General features: G+C 38.4%; 1 protein-coding gene, 1 pseudogene and 5 gene segments (V, D, J or C); 3 read left to right on the top strand and 4 right to left on the bottom strand.

Annotated features, from left to right (window-relative positions):
• LOC125138738 overlaps positions 1 to 21,199 on the top strand; it is a 345,797-nt gene that overhangs the window by 134,959 nt on the left and 189,639 nt on the right.
• Positions 854 to 1,468, bottom strand: LOC125138784. The segment is given in 2 exon segments: positions 854 to 1,140; positions 1,239 to 1,468. Coding segments are annotated over 2 exon segments (381 nt in total).
• On the bottom strand, positions 4,998 to 5,441 carry LOC113640831. The segment is given in 2 exon segments: positions 4,998 to 5,305; positions 5,399 to 5,441. Coding segments are annotated over 2 exon segments (351 nt in total).
• LOC125138804 lies at positions 11,495 to 12,017 on the bottom strand. The segment is given in 2 exon segments: positions 11,495 to 11,826; positions 11,925 to 12,017. Coding segments are annotated over 2 exon segments (360 nt in total).
• On the top strand, positions 14,466 to 14,932 carry LOC125138380. The segment is given in 2 exon segments: positions 14,466 to 14,511; positions 14,601 to 14,932. Coding segments are annotated over 2 exon segments (363 nt in total).
• On the top strand, positions 17,818 to 18,316 carry LOC125138781 (annotated as a pseudogene).
• On the bottom strand, positions 18,387 to 20,959 carry LOC125138724 (paraneoplastic antigen Ma1 homolog). The gene has a single exon (XM_047801046.1). The coding sequence runs from the start codon at positions 19,301 to 19,303 to the stop codon at positions 18,593 to 18,595; it is 711 nt and encodes a 236-aa protein (XP_047657002.1). The 5' UTR covers positions 19,304 to 20,959; the 3' UTR covers positions 18,387 to 18,592.

Below are 21,199 nucleotides of genomic sequence, written 5' to 3' on the forward strand. Positions count from 1 at the left end.
GCTGAGTCAGTTCCTCACCATGCACATCTGTGGAGGAAAACACATGGTGATATCTCACACAATATATGCTGCACCTTTATTCTTCATCTAGTAAATGAATGAATTTGATAAAGCACTCACAAGAAGCAGCTGCCAGCAGGAGCAGTAGAGATGTAGAGAACATGGTGTGTGTTGTTTGGACTGGAGTCTTCTCTGTTCTCCAAAGTTTAACAGACACCATCACATCATATAAATAGAGTGAGATCCAGCTCTGACACTTGGATTTGTTTATCTTCTGATGATGGGAGGAGAAAGTATCTGAAATGTATTTAAATCATGAGGAGGAGATTCATCTGATGGAGGATCTGTGGGTGTTTTAAGGGATGAAAACTATTTTCTTTGACAAAAGTCTTCTATAGAAACTTTATAATCCCAACTAATAAGATTTTATATTTGGAAAATTCACTTCTATCCACAATGTTCATGCTATAAAACATCTAAAATTGTTATTTTTTTTCATTCATATCTGTTTCTGCACCACAATCAGAATGAAATCTTGAAATGGTAAAAACTTTCTTGATCTCGAGGGACCTGCTAAAGAGAAATATATTTCAGTAAAGGAAAACCTGTAGTTTTTAGATTTATTTCTACTAAACATCTTACCACAGAAAGTCCACATTATCTGCAATAAATTTGGTTGAATGACTGTGAGTTAGGAAACATGTTATGTGTCACTTGTGCAGGATTGATACTGTCTGTGTTTGAATATATACAATTTCAAAGGTTTTATTTATTTATTTATTTATTTATTTCCCTGTTAAATCAAGCTAACCCCAGGTCTAAAATTCAATGTTCAGTCTTCAGTCAGGTCTAATGTTCATCACACAGCTGTGTCCTCAGTCTGAAATTGCCCATGTAAAGTCACAGTGTTGGTGGAGGCATCAGCTGAGAAACGGATCTTGTTCTTTAGTGAATCGCTGCTGCCAGTATTACTGGAGCTGCAGTACCAGCCGATCCATTTCAGTTTTTGTCCTGATTGTCGTATCCAGTTAGTACATTGACTAGTGGCTGAGTATCCAGTGATCTTACAGGGGACTGAAAATGATTCTCCAGGCTTAACCAGTATGACTGCAGGCTGAACCAGTTCAATACATTTAATACCTGTGAACAACAATCATGCCATTATTCAGGTGCATTCTATCAACAGGAAAATGTACACAATGATCTGCATCTTTCCAAAATTCTCCACACACACTTACCAGATGTAGCTGTTAACAGCAAGAGTAGAAGTGTAGAGAACATGGTTTGATCTGAACCTGAACCCAGATCCTCACTTCTCCTGAGAACACCTCTAATCATTTATGAAGGGGTTTGATTTGCATGACAGTGTTTAGGCTTTCGGAAGACATGAGGCATTTCCTACAAATGTGAAAACAACACAATCACAAAAGATTAGTTTCTTACGATGTAGTTGATGAAACAATCTGGATGATGCAGTCTAGTTTAATAAGATGCTGATATAATGGAGCTTTAACGTCTTAATAAGAATAAGAATGTTGTAGTTAGTGTTTATGACTTTAATGTAAATCCCAGGAGAACATGTTCTCATATTTATGACACACTGTCAGTACTTTGATCCTCAACATGTTGCTTAGATGTGGTGTGAATAAAGAAAGAGCGACCATCACAGGCCTTAAAGCTTAAAGAACAGCATAATGTTCAAACATTTCTAATGTGGGTGCAGTTTAAATATACAGGACACAGATAAAGACCAAAGGTTGAGTAAACTTTCTGTCTATCAGTAAAAATGGAAAATTACTTGTTATAATATTTAGAATTTCTAAACATTTTCCATCCATTTTTGTCTCTAATTATGTCTCTTTGTAGAAGCCAACATTCTGTTTTCTTATTTAAGCTTAAAGAAAAATTTATCAAGAGTAACTCCTCCTAGGGCTTTGGAGACACATGAACCAAATTCGGATATGTTGTAGAGCCTGGTCTTAAGTTTGTTGATATTACTTTTCTAAGCAATCCGAGTACCGGTACTTCCGGTACCAGGTCTCAAAGTGGCCTTTTTTCCCATAGACTCCCATTATAAACTTTGGAGGTTTATAACTCGGCAAGCTTTCGGACCGTCTAAACCAAACTCGGCCAGCTCCTTTAGGGTGATACTCTGTACAAAGTTTTGAATCGGTGTACCGACTGGCCTTTTGCTTGTCCCGCAGCCCCGCCCCCAAAATATGCAAAATCAAAAAACTTTTTACAACATGGACATGTGACATATCAAAACACTCAGAACAACGAGGGGAACGTCCTCAAAGGTATTCTGATGACGTCACATGATGTTACGTTATGTCACGTGAAAATTAAAAATTAGCGCAACATGAACTTGAGACATATCAAAACACTCAGAACAATGAGGAGAACTTCCTCAAGAGTATTCGGATGACATCGCATGCTCGTCTCCACTTACCTCCAAATGTTTTGGCACCATAGCTATCTGTCTACTTACTTCCAAAAGTAACACTGACCCTTATGTCCACTTGCCTCCAAAAAGCACCGGCCTTTGTGAAAACTTGCAACGTCAAAGCCAACATCAAATGTTGTTGCGCCGAACTTTACAAATCTAGTTATTTATTATTTAATTTCAGAATATGTGAAACGTGATGGAAAATGAAAATGGTTGTGTTGTGGTTTGGGTAATCTTATCAGGTGCAGGTGGAGGAGAATTTTGGGGAAGAAGAAAAAACACCTCAGTGTTAAGAAACCATGCTTGGAAATGTTTATATAATTTCTGTATAATCCGGGTTAGGATAATGAGTAATGAGCGAGTGTGTAATGAGTGAGATCAAAAGTCAGTCTACCTGAAAATTTGTAAAGCCTTACTGTAGGTGTGATTTCCTCACAGAGAGAATGTCAGATATTGATAGCTGTGTATCAGAGTGAAATGAACATGAAGCTAATCAATTCCGTTTGTAATCAAATATCGACTGTCAAATTGTCCATGATGCTCTGATGCTCCAGTCAGAATTGTTATCATTATTATTTATTTTTTAATGAAGGAGGATGTTTAGAGCTAGCATGGTTTCACTGTACTTGGAGTTTTTGTACAGGGATGTTGTTTATTCCTCTCACTGTGGTTCACGAGCGTAGTAATACACAGCTGTGTCTTCAGTCTGCATGTTCTGTCCTGTTAATGTCACTGTGCTTCTGGACGTGTCTCTGGATACCTGAAACCTGCTTTTCAGTTTCTCACTGTAGTAAGTGCCCCCACTACCAGATATCTGTCCGATCCATTCCAGAGTGTTTCCTGAAGGTTGTCGTATCCAGTGTGTCCAGTAGCTGCTATCAGTTACTGAATATCCAGACACTTTACAGGTCAGAGTCAGTGACTGACCAGGAGTTAATACTGTGGATCCGGTCTGGATCAGCTCAACACTGTGAACACCTGTTAAAGAAAAGTTATTTTAATGATGTAAAAGCAAAAAGCTTTAAGGAACCAAAACTGTATTACATGTCAAATGTAAAAACACTTACAGTGTACGGCTGCCAGCAGCAGCAGCAGTAGGGATGTAGAGATCATGGTGTGTGTTGGAGCAGAAGAAGTAAAAGCTCTTGGTCTTTGTTGCTTAAATCTATAACAGAGAAGGACATTTGCATAGAGACACTCCTTATCTTAGGGTCAAAATGCGGCTCCCTGTAGATTTGGAAAATAATTATTTAATTAAAATTTATTTTATTTCAGTTAGTTAGTTTTTTTAAAAAAGTCATTCTAAATTCTAAGATTATGATGCTCTTGTAACATTAAAATAAACCGTGTTTAATTTGTTTGTCGCTCAAAATATGCGTCACAACTGCCGACTTGCTACAGCACTGTAAATCCGACACACAGAAGCAGACGCATTTTTGGTTTGCTGCAGCTGGCAAGTAAAATTTTGATGTCATGAATACGAAGAGGACTCAATTAGACATTGAAAGTTACCTTCAACTCAGCGTCATTTTTGTTAAGGTTAGTTCAATCTGTTCCAAATCTGTTTCAATCTATTTTTGTTTGCTTGCAGAAATAAAACTTTGTTTACTCTGCAGCAGTTCATTGATTTCATAAATGCAACACACTACAGTTTTCTCTATACTTTCCATTAAGGTAAAAAATGATACATGCAGTGTTCTCTTCATTTTAGATGTCAAAAGGGTTTTGTGGCTCCCTGTGTTTTTTTTTTTCTGTGGGAAACGGGTCCAAATGGCTCTTTGAGTGTTTAAGGTTGCCGACCCCTGTTATACACTATCAGGTGTTTTCAGGTTACAGAAATTTATATTCATTTTGGAAAGGGCCCTTTATTTCTATTGATTTATAATTTAGTTTAATTTAGAACCTTACATTATAACAGCATTATAAAATACATCTTGTCATGTTACTGAGAAACCTCACAACCACAGGAGGATGTAGTTACATAAATTATAGTGTTTTTATTTGTCCAACCTGTGTTTAACAACCCAAATACATGTAACTAATCACACATTATGGAAAGAGTGAAAAAGAAGAGAAAATGTAGATATTTGTCTGATAATGACTGATACTGAATGAGTCTCATACAGAATGCAGTTTGTGGATTCACTTTTTTCCACTTTATTTGTTGAGCTCTGCTGCCTCCTTCAGTTGTTTCAGTTATTGAAGCTCAGACTATGAGAACAGACTGTGTGTTAAACACAACACACTGCTGGAAACATGCTGTATTATTCCTGAATCCACTCATTAAACACTGATTCCAACTGCTGGTTCAAAATCCTGTAAAATGAAGGGATTAATAATGGTTCAGAATGAAGACTCTTTCAATAATATTTTCTTTTTTATTTAAAAATGACTTTGTGTGACTGTGTTTTAAAATGCTGCAAACGATTCTGACTTCATTCCAGTGGAAGTAAGTGAAAGTGTGACTGAGATGATTTATTAGTTACACTGAGAGGATGTCTGTAACATGTCTCATAAGGTTTTTGTAAGAGGAATCCACTATTCTGTCTCACTGTGTGTAACGAGCGCAGTAATACACAGCTGTGTCTTCAGTCTGCATGTTCTGTCCTCCAATTGTTATTGTGTTAGTAGAAGTGTCTCTGGAGATGCTGAACTTATTTTTCAGTTTCTCACTGTAGTCTGTGCTCCCACCACCATTGATATATCCAATCCACTCCAGACCTTTTCCTGCAGGTTGTCGAGTCCAAGCTGTAGTGTAGCTCGTAACTGAATATGAAACCTTGCACTGGATGGAGAGACTCTGGCCTGGCTGGACTGTCATGGAAGCAGGCTGAGTCAGTTCCTCACCATGCACATCTGTGGAGGAAAACACATGGTGATATCTCACACAATATATGCTGCACCTTTATTCTTCATCTAGTAAATGAATGAATTTGATAAAGCACTCACAAGAAGCAGCTGCCAGCAGGAGCAGTAGAGATGTAGAGAACATGGTGTGTGTTGTCTGGACTGGAGTCTTCTCTGTTCTCCAAAGTTTAACAGACACCATCACATCATATAAATAGAGTGAGATCCAGCTCTGACACTTGGATTTGTTTATCTGCTGATGATGGGAGGAGAATGTATCTGAAATGTATTTAAATCATGAGGAGGAGATTCATCTGATAGAGTAATAGTGGATCATATGTGAAAATAGGCATCAAGTATTAAATACTGAATTTACCTTTGAGGATTATTATTTATGACTGAGAAGATTGGGATCATGATAAAAGAACAAGTTTTACATTTCTATAGTCATGGAATAATGCGCTCACAGTTTCTCACACATGTTCACACAAATTCTCATTTGTGTTGGGATTTTTATTAGTCAAAGACACAAAAGTCTATAAAGTTCAGGATAGTGGTATGATTATAATTGTCTTCACGAGGGGCAGCATTTCATTGATCATTTGTTGGATTATTGTTTTTTCATTTAGACTCGGATAGATCAGTGTTGTGTCTTGTGTCCTGTTATTGTGTCACACTGAATGAGGAGTTTTTGTACAGGGATGTTGTTTATTCGTCTCACTGTGGTTTACGAGCACAATAATACACAGCTGTGTCTTCAGTCTGCATGTTCTGTCCTGTTAATGTCACTGTGCTGCTGGACGTGTCTCTGGAAACCTGAAACCGGCTTTTCAGTTTCTCACTGTAGGCAGTGCTCCCACTACCACATATCTCTCCGATCCACTCCAGAGTTTTTCCTGCAGTTTGTCGTATCCAGTCTGTACAGTAGCTGCTATCAGTTAATGAATATCCAGACACTTTACAGGTCAGAGTCAGTGACTGACCAGGAGTTAATACTGTGGATCCGGTCTGGATCAGCTCAACACTGTGAACACCTGTTAAAGAAAAGTTATTTTAATGATGTAAAAGCAAAAAGCTTTAAGGAACCAAAACTGTATTACATGTCAAATGTAAAAACACTTACAGTGTACGGCTGCCAGCAGCAGCAGCAGTAGGGATGTAGAGATCATGGTGTGTGTTGGAGCAGAAGAAGTAAAAGCTCTTGGTCTTTGTTGCTTAAATCTATAACAGAGGAGGACATTTGCATAGAGACACTCCTTATCTTAGGGTCAACATGGGATGGATTCTTATATGTACATAAATACAGTCTGCTTACAGACTGGAGGTTGAGCGGCTGGCTTTCTGGTGCAGCCTAAACAACCTGGAGCTGAACATGCTCAAGACAATGGAGTTGATAATGGACTTCAGGAGAAACCCCCCTGCTCTTCCCCCACTAACCATCATGGACAGCATTGTCACAGCAGTGGAGTCATTCAGATTCCTGGGAACCACAATCTCCCAGGACCTGAAGTGGGACATTCACATTGACTCCATTGTGAAAAAGGCTCAGCAGAGGTTGTACTTCCTTCGTCAGCTGAAGAAGTTCAACCTGCCACAGGATTTGCTGAAATAGTTTTACACTGCCATGATCGAATCCATTCTCTGCACCTCAGTAACTGTTTGGTTCAGCTCAGCCACCAAATTCGACCTAAGAAGACTACAGAGGATAGTCCGGACTGCTGAGCAAATCATTGGCACATCTCTCCCCACTCTTCAAGACCTGTACTCCTCCAGAGTGTGCAAAAGAGCAAAGAAAATCACCCTGGACCCCTCACATCCAGCACACTCCCTCTTTGAACTGTTACCATCTGGTTGGCGCTACAGAGCCCTGAGCTCCAGAACGACCAGACATAGGAACAGTTTCTTCCCTCAAGAAATCCACCTGATGAACAATTAACACCATGGAACACACAACTCCTAATATTTGCACTATGTATACCTCAATTTGCACATTTCATACTTGCACTCTGTACATACATACATACATATTGTCTGTACTGTTTACTTCAACTGCACATTTCACAATTGCACATGTGTACATACAAATTGTATATATTGTATACTTATTTGCATATGTTTATTTAAACTGCACATTTCACACCTGTAAATGTGTACATACAATCTCTTCTATACTGCATATGACATCCTGTTACACTGTGGAGATCATGTCACTAAAACAAATTCCTCACATGTGTAAACATGCCTGGCAATAAAGCTGATTCTGATTCTGAAATACTGTCATTTTCCCAAACCAGAAATCTTATAGTCTCAATTAAGTAAATAAGGAACACAAATTAATTTTAACATAATAATTATTGCGTATGCTTGAAGATGCTTTTGAACATTGATACGTACAAGATCTAAATCAATCAAATGTTTAATCTGGCTTTTGTTTGTATAAAATTACACAATCATTCGTTTCACTCGATCGACTCCAATTGAATTTTACATGAAATCAGGTTTTCCATAATAAAGAGCCTTATTTACTGATCAACACTAAACAGGTCACCAGAGACATTTTATGTAACTGAGTTTAATCCTAGTGTCATGATGCTGGATGCAGTCAGAGCAGAATGTGAAAAGAGAGATTGTCTAAATGTGCAGAAGGAAACAGATAGAGATGGTGGAGTTTGTACAGACTGCCCTCTAGTGGCAAAAAGACCTGGTGTCAGATGATACAAACCTAAAATGAGAAAATGTTTCAAATGTCCTGGCTGTTATGGAATGAAAACACTGTCAATAATAATCGTACATAATTCAAAGCATTTGTGTGTAAATTTTTATTTTGCAGAGTTGGATCCCAAAATTTACGGCCACGACAGTTTACAGATACAAGATTTTGTGTGTTTGTTCAAATACAACTCCAAAATGTACGACTATGACAGTTTACACACACAAAGCTTGTTTTCACAACACCTCTTTTTCACACACGAAAACGGTCAACGAAACATCTGTCAAAAATACGTCATCACGTTCACAGGCATTACTATCCGAGGGAATATGAATCGATTCCACAAAGTGAGCATGCGCCCCGCCCTCTTTTAAACCACTGGCGCCAAAATGGCGGATCAGCAGCCAAGCGCTCACTCATCGTCTGTGTTGTATAAAGTACTAAGAAAGCAATACTTGAGTAAAAGTACAAGTATCATACTAGAAAAAGACTTTAGTAGAAGTGAAAGTCACCTTTTAGAATACTACTCAAGTAAAAGTCTTAAAGTATCTGATATTTACTGTACTTAAGTATCAAAAGTCATTTTCTGATATTTAATGTACTTATGTATTTGAAGTAAAAGTAAAAAGTAAAATTTCAGTGATTTTCGGTAGGCATAAGTGCAGGGGCTGTTCTAGGGTTTCATCTTTAGGGGTTTTAGCCCTCAGTGAGAATTTAAAACAAGATGAGTTTTATATTATATATTATATGACTACATAGTAAGCCAAAAGTTATGGTATTATTAAATGGCAAAAGTGGACACCAAAATTTTACGCAGGTAAGTTGGTTTTTCCTTCCAAATTCGGACATGTTTAAGGGTTAGTTATCACTAATAACAGAGAGGAGTAATATTACTGAGATAGGTTAACTATAGTAAGTAAGATTAGCTCTCAGAGTAAGGTTACATTAGGTGCTTAAAGAATACAGCTGTTTAGGAGGTCATCACTGCAGTCTGTAGCGTGATGAGATAGGCCTACATAAAAGAATTAGCAATTTTAAGTGTTAACTTACTAACAGCTGTGTACATGCACTGGAATACACAGGTCATGCAATATGTGTTCACTGCTTAAGTGTTAAAGTCATATTTTATTGTTTATCAGGTTCCATTAGGTGACATCTTGCACTCAGCCCAGAATCTGGTGTCGATGTTGACCAACACCTTAAGTGTTGGACAACAGAAAATGGGGAACCAGTCCAATATCAGTGGACAGTCAGCACAAGAAAGAAGGTCCAAGTCAAATGGGCAGTCAGTGCAGCAGGAAATGGCTAGGTGTGAGGGGTGTGTGTGTGTGTGTGTGTGTGTGTGTGTGTGTGTGTGTGTGTGTGTGTGTGTGTGTGTGTGTGTTTTATGTAGGCCTATCTCATCACGCTACAGACTGCAGTGATGACCTCCTAAACAGCTGTATTCTTTAAGCACCTAATGTAACCTTACTCTGAGAGCTTACTTACTTACTATAGTTAACCTATATCTGTAATATTACTCGTCTCTGTTATTAGTGATAACTAACCCTTAAACATGTCCGAATTTGGAAGGAAAAACAAACTTACCCGAGACGATGAGTGAGCGCTTGGCTGCTGAGCTGCCATTTCGGCGCCAGTGGTTTAAAAGAGGGCGGGGCGCATGCGCACTTTGTGGAATCGATTCATCTTCCCTCGGATAGTAATGCCTGTGAACGTGATGACGTATTTTTGACAGATGTTTCGCAGACCGTTTTCGTGTGTGAAAAAGAGGTGTTGTGAAAACAAGCGTTTTGTGTGTAAACTGTCATAGTCGTACATTTAGTAGTTGTATTTGAACAAACACACAAAATCTTGTATCTTTAAACTGTCGTGGCCGTAGGTTTTGGGATCCAACTCCGCAAAAATAAAAATTTACAAACAAATGCTTTGAATTATGTACGATTATTATTGTTATTGATTATTATTATTATTATTATTATTATTATTATTATTATTATTATTATTATTAGTGTTTTTATTCCATAGGCTGTCAATTAAAAAAAAAAAATTCACATGGACCATCAATGAAAATAAAGTAAGTAGGAATTCAGTAATGGAGCATTTTTATCAGCATGGTTTAAAAGAGAGAAAACACTCAGATACAGTATCAGCAGTAACATAGTAAATCATTTGGTTTAAATAATCAGTTAATTGGGAAATCAATATTAGTCTCAATGATTATGGCACTCAGCTCTTTTTCAAGCTTTGTTTACATCTACTTCAGATTTCTCTGAGGTTTTTGTGCAGCACTGCAGCTTGTCGTGTCACTGTGTGGTCTTCGAGCGCAGTAATACACAGCTGTGTCTTCAGTCTGCATGTTCTGTCCTCCAATTGTTATTGTGTTAGTAGAAGTGTCTCTGGAGATGCTGAATTTATTTTTCAGTTTGTCACCGTAAACTCTTCTCCCAGCATTATTGATGTATCCAATCCACTCCAGAGTTTTTCCTGCAGGTTGTCGAATCCAAGCTGTATCATAGCTTGTAACTGAATATGAAACCTTGCACTGGATGGAGAGACTCTGGCCTGGCTGGACTGTCATGGAAGCAGGCTGAGTCAGTTCCTCACCATGCACATCTGTGGAGGAAAACACATGGTGATATCTCACACAATATATGCTGCACCTTTATTCTTCATCTAGTAAATGAATGAATTTGATAAAGCACTCACAAGAAGCAGCTGCCAGCAGGAGCAGTAGAGATGTAGAGAACATGGTGTGTGTTGTTTGGACTGGAGTCTTCTCTGTTCTCCAAAGTTTAACAGACACCATCACATCATATAAATAGAGTGAGATCCAGCTCTGACACTTGGATTTGTTTATCTGCTGATGATGGGAGGAGAATGTATCTGAAATGTATTTATATCATGAGGAGGAGATTCATCTGATGGAGGATGTGTGGGTTTATAAACTCAACTTTCAACAAGATTTTATATTTGGAACGTTGTCTTTGGAGTTTTAAACATGTTTTCTCACAATATTTATGCTATAATTGATCTAAACGATAACTGTAAAATTTCTAAAATACACAGATTATTGTAGTTAAATTTGAATCAGTTTTGCAGAATCCCAATAATCAAATATCTGTCCGGTGAGTTAAATGAAGCTGGAGGAGGATTAGAATGTTTAAAGTGAGAGAGTTTCTTCACAAATACTGACATCTAGAGGCACATAAAGAATTATAATTATAATAATAGCTTAAATTGTGTGTTACACCGACATCCACTTCAGCAAGCTGCACAAACACTTTGGAATAGATTGGTGTTGTATTAATGATGGCTTAACTGTGTATTCACTTGTGTTCAGGACAATAATTTTTTTTAATGTTGAGACAAAGATGAAACCTTATGTAGATATCTTTAAACTACAGAAGTGTCTTAGCTCTGCTAGCTCATATATACCAGACCCCTCTGGGGACATGTGTACTGCAGAGAGAGGAAAATGACCAGGGATGTTTTTGTACAGGACTTCAGTGAGTTTGTAGTGTTGTGTGTCTGGCACAGTAATACACAGCCGTGTCCTCGACCTGAAAGTTTTGTCCTCTTAAATAAACTGTGCTGCTGGATTTGTCCTGGCTGAAACTGATCTTGCTCTTCATCGTGTCTTTGAGATTAGTGCTATCACTGCTACACGGATATCCGAGCCATTCCAGTGCTTTTCCAGCAGGTTGCCGTATCCAGTTAATACAATAACTCGACACTGAGATCTTACAAGAGATGGAGAACGACTCTCCAGGCTTCACCAGCACAGAGTCTGTCTGAGTGAGCTCCACACCTCCAACACCACCTGTGAATAAGAGCGACAGAACATCATCAACAGTCATCAAGTCATTTTCACGAAACGGGAATTAAATCTAAACTCATTCAGCCGACACGGAGACGTACAGAATGCAGCTGAAAGCAGCAGCAACACTGATAATGACAGCATTGTTGTTGATATAAAAGTGAAGTGAAGTAAAATGCTCAGCTGCTGTCCTCCTCCTCACTACACACACTCACACACACACTCACACACACTTAATGTAAAAGACACAAGTGGAGGATTTGCATGAAAAACATCATCATGATCTTGAAGTCTCAGGTTTACTCATTTATACATTAACTTTCTTCCTCTTAGAAGAATTGGGCTTAGAGTGAAATGAACAAAACACTAACGTGTCTCTGTGATTAACTGAACTGAACATGTTCAATCAACAATCATCTAAAATGAGCCTCACACGATAAAGTCACAATTTCTGTGTTCAGAAGGTGTTAGTTACATTTCTAGAACAGAGGCTGTGTATGTTGAGACTGGGATGTGTGTATTTCGGTGTGTATTGGGACTGGGGTGTGTGTATTACAGTGTGTATTGGGACTGGGATGTGTGTATTACAGTGTGTATTGGGACTGGGATGTGTGTATTACAGTGTGTGTTGGGACTGGGATGTGTGTATTACAGTGTGTATTACGACTGGGATGTGTGTATTACAGTGTGTATTGGGACTGGGATATGTGTATTACAGTGTTTATTGGGACTGGAATGTGTGTATTACAGTGTTTATTGGGACTAGGATGTGTGTGTTACAGTGTGTATTGGGACTGGGATGTGTGTATTATAGTGTTTACTGGGACTGGAATGTGTGTATTACAGTGTTTATTGGGACTGGGATGTGTGTATTACAGTGTGTGTTGGGACTGGGATGTGTGTATTACAGTGTGTATTGGGACTGGGATGTGTGTATTACAGTGTGTATTGGGACTGTGATGTGTGTATTACAGTGTTTATTGGGACTAGGATGTGTGTGTTACAGTGTTTATTGGGACTGGGATGTCTACTAGTTTGTTGGTTTGAGGAACAGTCAGAATGACATTTACACAGAATGCTGACAGAGTTATTACTACCTGTGGGTTTTTCCAGTGTTTCCAGGAGCACAGAAACAGGGTTTATGTATACTTTCATTCCTGATGATTAGTTTAGGCCACGTCCACTTTAGGGTTATAACCAGGTACATTTGATTCAGTCGTGTGAGCAAGAGGGTGTTTTTTTATATCAGGATGAATTTGCATAAACAACTTTCAGCTGTTTTCATAGTTTCATTAATCCTTCACAAAAACAAGCAGCTGCTGCCCCCTACAGGTGCCTTTCATTTAAACACAGTCACACAAAGTCATTTTTAAATAAAAAAGAAAATATTATTGAAAGAGTCTTCATTCTGAACCATTATTAATCCCTTCATTTTACAGGATTTTGAACCAGCAGTTGGAATCAGTGTTTAATGAGTGGATTCAGGAATAATACAGCATGTTTCCAGCAGTGTGTTGTGTTTAACACACAGTCTGTTCTCATAGTCTGAGCTTCAATAACTGAAACAACTGAAGGAGGCAGCAGAGCTCAACAAATAAAGTGGAAAAAAGTGAATCCACAAACTGCATTCTGTATGAGACTCATTCAGTATCAGTCATTATCAGACAAATATCTACATTTTCTCTTCTTTTTCACTCTTTCCATAATGTGTGATTAGTTACATGTATTTGGGTTGTTAAACACAGGTTGGACAAATAAAAACACTATAATTTATGTAACTACATCCTCCTGTGGTTGTGAGGTTTCTCAGTAACATGACAAGATGTATTTTATAATGCTGTTATAATGTAAGGTTCTAAATTAAACTAAATTATAAATCAATAGAAATAAAGGGCCCTTTCCAAAATGAATATAAATTTCTGTAACCTGAAAACACCTGATAGTGTATAACAGGGGTCGGCAACCTTAAACACTCAAAGAGCCATTTGGACCCGTTTCCCACAGAAAAAAAAAAACACAGGGAGCCACAAAACCCTTTTGACATCTAAAATGAAGAGAACACTGCATGTATCATTTTTTACCTTAATGGAAAGTATAGAGAAAACTGTAGTGTGTTGCATTTATGAAATCAATGAACTGCTGCAGAGTAAACAAAGTTTTATTTCTGCAAGCAAACAAAAATAGATTGAAACAGATTTGGAACAGATTGAACTAACCTTAACAAAAATGACGCTGAGTTGAAGGTAACTTTCAATGTCTAATTGAGTCCTCTTCGTATTCATGACATCAAAATTTTACTTGCCAGCTGCAGCAAACCAAAAATGCGTCTGCTTCTGTGTGTCGGATTTACAGTGCTGTAGCAAGTCGGCAGTTGTGACGCATATTTTGAGCGACAAACAAATTAAACACGGTTTATTTTAATGTTACAAGAGCATCATAATCTTAGAATTTAGAATGACTTTTTTAAAAAAACTAACTAACTGAAATAAAATAAATTTTAATTAAATAATTATTTTCCAAATCTACAGGGAGCCGCATTTTGACCCTAAGATAAGGAGTGTCTCTATGCAAATGTCCTTCTCTGTTATAGATTTAAGCAACAAAGACCAAGAGCTTTTACTTCTTCTGCTCCAACACACACCATGATCTCTACATCCCTACTGCTGCTGCTGCTGGCAGCCGTACACTGTAAGTGTTTTTACATTTGACATGTAATACAGTTTTGGTTCCTTAAAGCTTTTTGCTTTTACATCATTAAAATAACTTTTCTTTAACAGGTGTTCACAGTGTTGAGCTGATCCAGACCGGATCCACAGTATTAACTCCTGGTCAGTCACTGACTCTGACCTGTAAAGTGTCTGGATATTCAGTAACTGATAGCAGCTACTGGACACACTGGATACGACAACCTTCAGGAAACACTCTGGAATGGATCGGACAGATATCTGGTAGTGGGGGCACTTACTACAGTGAGAAACTGAAAAGCAGGTTTCAGGTATCCAGAGACACGTCCAGAAGCACAGTGACATTAACAGGACAGAACATGCAGACTGAAGACACAGCTGTGTATTACTACGCTCGTGAACCACAGTGAGAGGAATAAACAACATCCCTGTACAAAAACTCCAAGTACAGTGAAACCATGCTAGCTCTAAACATCCTCCTTCATTAAAAAATAAATAATAATGATAACAATTCTGACTGGAGCATCAGAGCATCATGGACAATTTGACAGTCGATATTTGATTACAAACGGAATTGATTAGCTTCATGTTCATTTCACTCTGATACACAGCTATCAATATCTGACATTCTCTCTGTGAGGAAATCACACCTACAGTAAGGCTTTACAAATTTTCAGGTAGACTGACTTTTGATCTCACTCATTACACACTCGCTCATTACTCATTATCCTAACCCGGATTATACAGAAATTATATAAACATTTCCAAGCATGGTTTCTTAACACTGAGGTGTTTTTTCTTCTTCCCCAAAATTCTCCTCCACCTGCACCTGATAAGATTACCCAAACCACAACACAACCATTTTCATTTTCCATCACGTTTCACATATTCTGAAATTAAATAATAAATAACTAGATTTGTAAAGTTCGGCGCAACAACATTTGATGTTGGAAATGAAAGGCACCTGTAGGGGGCAGCAGCTGCTTGTTTTTGTGAAGGATTAATGAAACTATGAAAACAGCTGAAAGTTGTTTATGCAAATTCATCCTGATATAAAAAAACACCCTCTTGCTCACACGACTGAATCAAATGTACCTGGTTATAACCCTAAAGTGGACGTGGCCTAAACTAATCATCAGGAATGAAAGTATACATAAACCCTGTTTCTGTGCTCCTGGAAACACTGGAAAAACCCACAGGTAGTAATAACTCTGTCAGCATTCTGTGTAAATGTCATTCTGACTGTTCCTCAAACCAACAAACTAATAGACATCACAGTCCCAATACACACTGTAACACACACATCCTAGTCCCAATAAACACTGTAATACACACATTCCAGTCCCAATAAACACTGTAATACACACATTCCAGTCCCAATAAACACTATAATACACACATCCCAGTCCCAATATACACTGTAATACACACATCCCAGTCATTCCAGTCCTAATACACACTGTAATACACACATCCCAGTCCCAGTACACACTGTAACACACACATCCTAGTCCCAATAAACACTGTAATACACATATCCCAGTCCCAATAAACACTGTAACACACACATCCCAGTCCCAATACACACTGTAATACACATATCCCAGTCCCAATACACACTGTAATACACACATCCCAGTCGTAATACACACTGTAATACACACATCCCAGTCCCAATATACACTGTAACACACACATCCCAGTCCCAACACACACTGTAATACACACATCCCAGTCCCAATACACACTGTAATACACACATCCCAGTCTCAACATACACAGCCTCTGTTCTAGAAATGTAACTAACACCTTCTGAACACAGAAACTGTGACTTTATCGTGTGAGGCTCATTTTAGATGATTGTTGATTGAACATGTTCAGTTCAGTTAATCACAGAGACACTTAATGTATAAATGAGTAAACCTGAGACTTCACGATCATGATGATGTTTTTCATGCAAATCCTCCACTTACATTAAGGAGGTCTGTGTGAGTGTGTGTGTGTGTGAATGTGTGTGTGTGTGTGTGTGTGTGTGTGTGTGTGTAGTGAGGAGGAGGACAGCAGATGAGCATTTTACTTCACTTTTATATCAACAACAATGCTGTCATTATCAGTGTTGCTGCTGCTTTCAGCTGCATTCTGTACGTCTCCGTGTCGGCTGAATGAATTTAGATTTAATTCCCGTTTCGTGAAAATGACTTGATGACTTTTGATGATGTTCTGTCGCTCTTATTCACAGGTGGTGTTGGAGGTTTGGAGCTCACTCAGACAGACTCTGTGCCGGTGAAGCCTGGAGAGTCGTTCTCCATCTCGTCTAAGATCTCAGTGTCGAGTTATTGTATACACTGGATACGGCAACCTGCTGGAAAAGCACTGGAATGGCTCGGATATCTGTGTAGCGGTGATAGCACTAATCTCAAAGACATGATGAAGAGCAAGATCAGTCTCAGCCAGGACAAATCCAGCAGCACAGTTTATTTAAGAGGACAAAACTTTCAGGTTGAGGACACGGCTGTGTATTACTGTGCCAGACACACAACACTACAAACTCACTGAAGCCCTGTACAAAAACATCCCTGGTCATTTTCCTCTCTCTGCAGTACACATGTCCCCAGAGGGGTCTGGTATATATGAGCTAGCAGAGCTAAGACACTTCTGTAGTTCAAAGATATCTACATAAAGTTTCATCTTTGTCTCAATATTAAAATAAATTCTTGTCCTGATCACAAGTGAACACAGAGTTACTCCATCATTAATACAACACCAATCTATTGCAAAGTGTTTGTGCAGCTTGCTGAAGTGGATGTTGTTGTAACACACAGTTTAAGCTATTATTATAATTATAATTCTTTATGTGCCTCTAGATGTCAGTCTTTATAAAGAAACTCTCTCACTTTAAACATTCTAATTGTTCTCCAGCTTCATTTAACTCACCGGACAGATATTTGATTATTGGGATTCTGCAAAACTGATTCAAATTTAACTACAACAATCTGTGTATTTTAGAAATTTTACAGTTATCGTTTAGATCAATTATAGCATAAATATTGTGAGAAAACATGTTTACATCTCCAAAGACAACGTTCCAAATATAAAATCTTGTTGAAAGTTGAGTTTATAAACCAACACATCCTCCATCAGATGAATCTCCTCCTCATGATTTAAATACATTTCAGATACATTCTCCTCCCATCATCAGCAGATAAACAAATCCAAGTGTCAGAGCTGGATCTCACTCTATTTATATGATGTGATGGTGTCTGTTAAACTTTGGAGAACAGAGAAGACTCCAGTCCAAACAACACACACCATGTTCTCTACATCTCTACTGCTCCTGCTGGCAGCTGCTTCTTGTGAGTGCTTTATCAAATTCATTCATTTACTAGATGAAGAATAAAGGTGCAGCATATATTGTGTGAGATATCACCATGTGTTTTCCTCCACAGATGTGCATGGTGAGGAACTGACTCAGCCTGCTTCCATGACAGTCCAGCCAGGCCAGAGTCTCTCCATCCAGTGCAAGGTTTCATATTCACTTACGAGCTATGGTACAGCTTGGATTTGACAACCTGCAGGAAAAGCTCTGGAGTGGATTGGACGCATCTGGAGTGATGGGGGTCCAGCTTACAGTGAGAAACTGAAAAAATAAGTTCAGCATCTCCAGAGACACTTCTACTAACACAATAACAATTGGAGGACAGAACATGCAGACTGAAGACACAGCTGTGTATTACTGCGCTCGTGATCCACACAGTGACACAACAAGCTGCAGTGCTGCACAAAAACCTCATCACAATTCACTTCTTTAATGATTTAACAACTACATTTTAGCATAGATACCAACATTTTAGCATAGACACCAACACTGGCATTAAAGAGCGGACTAGCTTATTGATCACTTGAGTGGAGTTCTCAGGAGCTTGACATTTCGTAGCAACGTGTCCGCCCTCTCCGCATCTATAGCAAAAGTAATCATGCTTGTTTCTGACAGGTTTTTTTCTAAGGGGAGCTGGGGAAGGCTTTGGCAAGGATGGTGTCTGACTCATTGTATGACTGTGGCCAACACCCATAACAGCTAGCTGTTGTTATAACTGCTGGACTTGTTTTTTCAAAGCTTGAACTTCTGAATCATTCTTTGTCTCATGCTTGTCTGTGGTATCTGTATATCTTATCTTTGTCTTGGGCTTTACCATCATGGAAGAAGCAGGTAAAGCGGTTGGACATCCCCTTTTCAGCTGAGCCCCGAGTTCTTGAATTTCTACTTTGAGCTCCTGTACAACTGATGAACTAATTTTTTCTTCTCTCTGCAGGTGTATGGGATTTGCCGTGGCAGTGTTATTACGCCGAGTGGCTTCACTCTCTTCAGCCTCACGTATTTCATTTAGTAAGTTCAAGAAAGTAGGTGGTCGCTCTTTTCTCTCCCTTAGTCGCAACTGCAGGAGCATCATGTCTGATTCAACGTCTCCTCGGATCAGCTGTTCTACTCCTGCTCTGTCAACATTGGCTGAAGAAAAACCTCCTCTTTGAACAACTTTGGTCAGAGATTTCTCCATCCGTCTCAATAAATCAGATAAGGATTCTCCAGGAGACTGGCGTAGTAGTCGAAAAGCAAAATACAAGTCTTCTCCAGACTCGGAGGATCCAAATGTGCTTTCCAGGGCTTCCAGGTACTGCAGGGCACTGGTATCCAGACTAGAAAGACGAACAGCTTTTATGATTTCGAGTGCTGGTCCCTTCAAACTTTCTACAATAATCTGACGTTTTTCTTTCTCAGAGCAGTCACAATCTGTTATCATTATTCTGGCCTGCTAGATCCAATGTTCCATGGTTTTCTCTCCTGCGAGGGTGGGAACAGTGCCCGAGAAGGTACGTAAACGACGGTAAGCATTGCTGTCACTTTGTGGTTTCACTGCCTTCTCTAGGATATCACCCACAGCACGAATAATTGACTCAGGGGAACTGGTATTGGAACCAAGGGAAGAAAACAGAGCTTGTAAGTCAGTCATAGACTTTCCCTCATCCATGAGAAATTTTGACAGCTTATTGGTGAATTCTACAGAGGCGGCAGGTCGTGAGTCACTTTCAGTGGAAACAACAATCTCCCAGGCCTCCTCACCATCACCATGCAGCAGTTGGGTAGGACAGCGTGTGGCGTCAACGACTTCTCTACTCTCGCATAACACTAACAGAGTAGTTGAGTTGGGTCCATTCCTGGTATCTCGAACACGCACTCTTCCAAAGGATTTTACACTCTGAGCCGCTTCCTCGATTTTTGCCACTTCAGTAGTTGCTGGTACTCCAGTCAACAGCAGCGCGTGACTTGGGTCAATCCCTACCTCACTACACCAACTGGTAAGTTCAGTTTGAAAAAGAGGGTTACTTCTGAAAGACATGCTTCAAGAGTTTACAAATAAGTGCAGGAAGGGGTTAATTTTCTTTTCCACAATCAACTTGGTATTAAACAAAGTTTTATGTCTTCTTTTACTTTTATGTCTTCCTCTACATTTTACCAGAGGAAAGAAGAGATTCCCCTAACGGGCCACCACTTTATGTAGTGCCCCCTGCCCTACTTAGTCGTGTCAAGTCTAAGCTCTTTAGGGTGGGGAGACGGGTTCAATAACTTGGGGTCTCTCGACTAAAGAAATTAAAATACTCTGATACCTGGACTCTTAAATACACAATAAAGAAACATTCATAAAAACAGTTTTGTATTTATTTTTCTATATAAAATATATTGTGATATGAATTATAGAATGTATATAAGTAACGTGAAATATGTATAACAAGATATAGGTATGAATAACAGTAGTCAATATGTTTTATAACAAAATTAATTATTGTCCCCTTACTGAATAAACTGAATAAACAAAAAAAAAATTAAATTTTTAAAATATATATATATATATATATTAATTATCCCCTAAATATAGGGGATATAAAAATATCCCCTATTAAATAGCGCAATACCAATAGGCGCAATAGGTAATACGCTGAATGCAGTATATCGTTCCCGTTACGTTATGTAGACGCACTCCGATTCCACACAACCGGGCAGTTTCTTCTCAAAGGAAAAAAAGGGTCTCACCAACAGTTAATAAGACGATAATAAGTTAATAAGGTCCGTTATCACATCTCCTGGTTAACATTAAAGCATAAACAAACTAAAACACTGTTTATAAAGAAAACTAATCCATATAACACGCATTTAGCACGAGCGTTTCTGACTCGTCTCAAACTCTCTCTCTCTTTTGATTGACACATTACCAACCAAACACATTGCACTCTCATATGCATGGGTGGGTGTAAAATAATAAACATCCAATCACAGAAAAGATAACAAAACTAGATAGTAACCAGCACATGTCATCCAAGTGCATTTAAACCAAACTTTAGTGTATACACGGAGTTTCTCAACTCTTTCGCCGCCATTGACGAATTAAAGGGATACACACTCATTTTCAGATCACAGAAAAAAATGTTAATCTCTTTAATAAACACAACAGTTTAATGAATAGTTTACTTAAACCTTATTATAAAACAAACCTTTTCAGCCACAAATATCTGAAAAGGGCAGTTATTAAAAAAGAAGCTTTTAAATGCACATATTCTTAAAAGAAACATAACTAGTAAGAGGGTTACATGTTATACAAAGAAAACTAATAACATTGATATTATTTAGATATTTTCATGGA

Source organism: Tachysurus fulvidraco, chromosome 15 (assembly GCF_022655615.1).
Source record: "Tachysurus fulvidraco isolate hzauxx_2018 chromosome 15, HZAU_PFXX_2.0, whole genome shotgun sequence".
NCBI lineage: Eukaryota > Metazoa > Chordata > Actinopteri > Siluriformes > Bagridae > Tachysurus > Tachysurus fulvidraco.

Excerpts from the sequence above, each read along its gene's own strand:
- LOC125138724 (XM_047801046.1), bottom strand. The coding sequence starts at position 19,303 with ATGATAACAGATTGTGACTGCTCTGAGAAAGAAAAACGTCAGATTATT.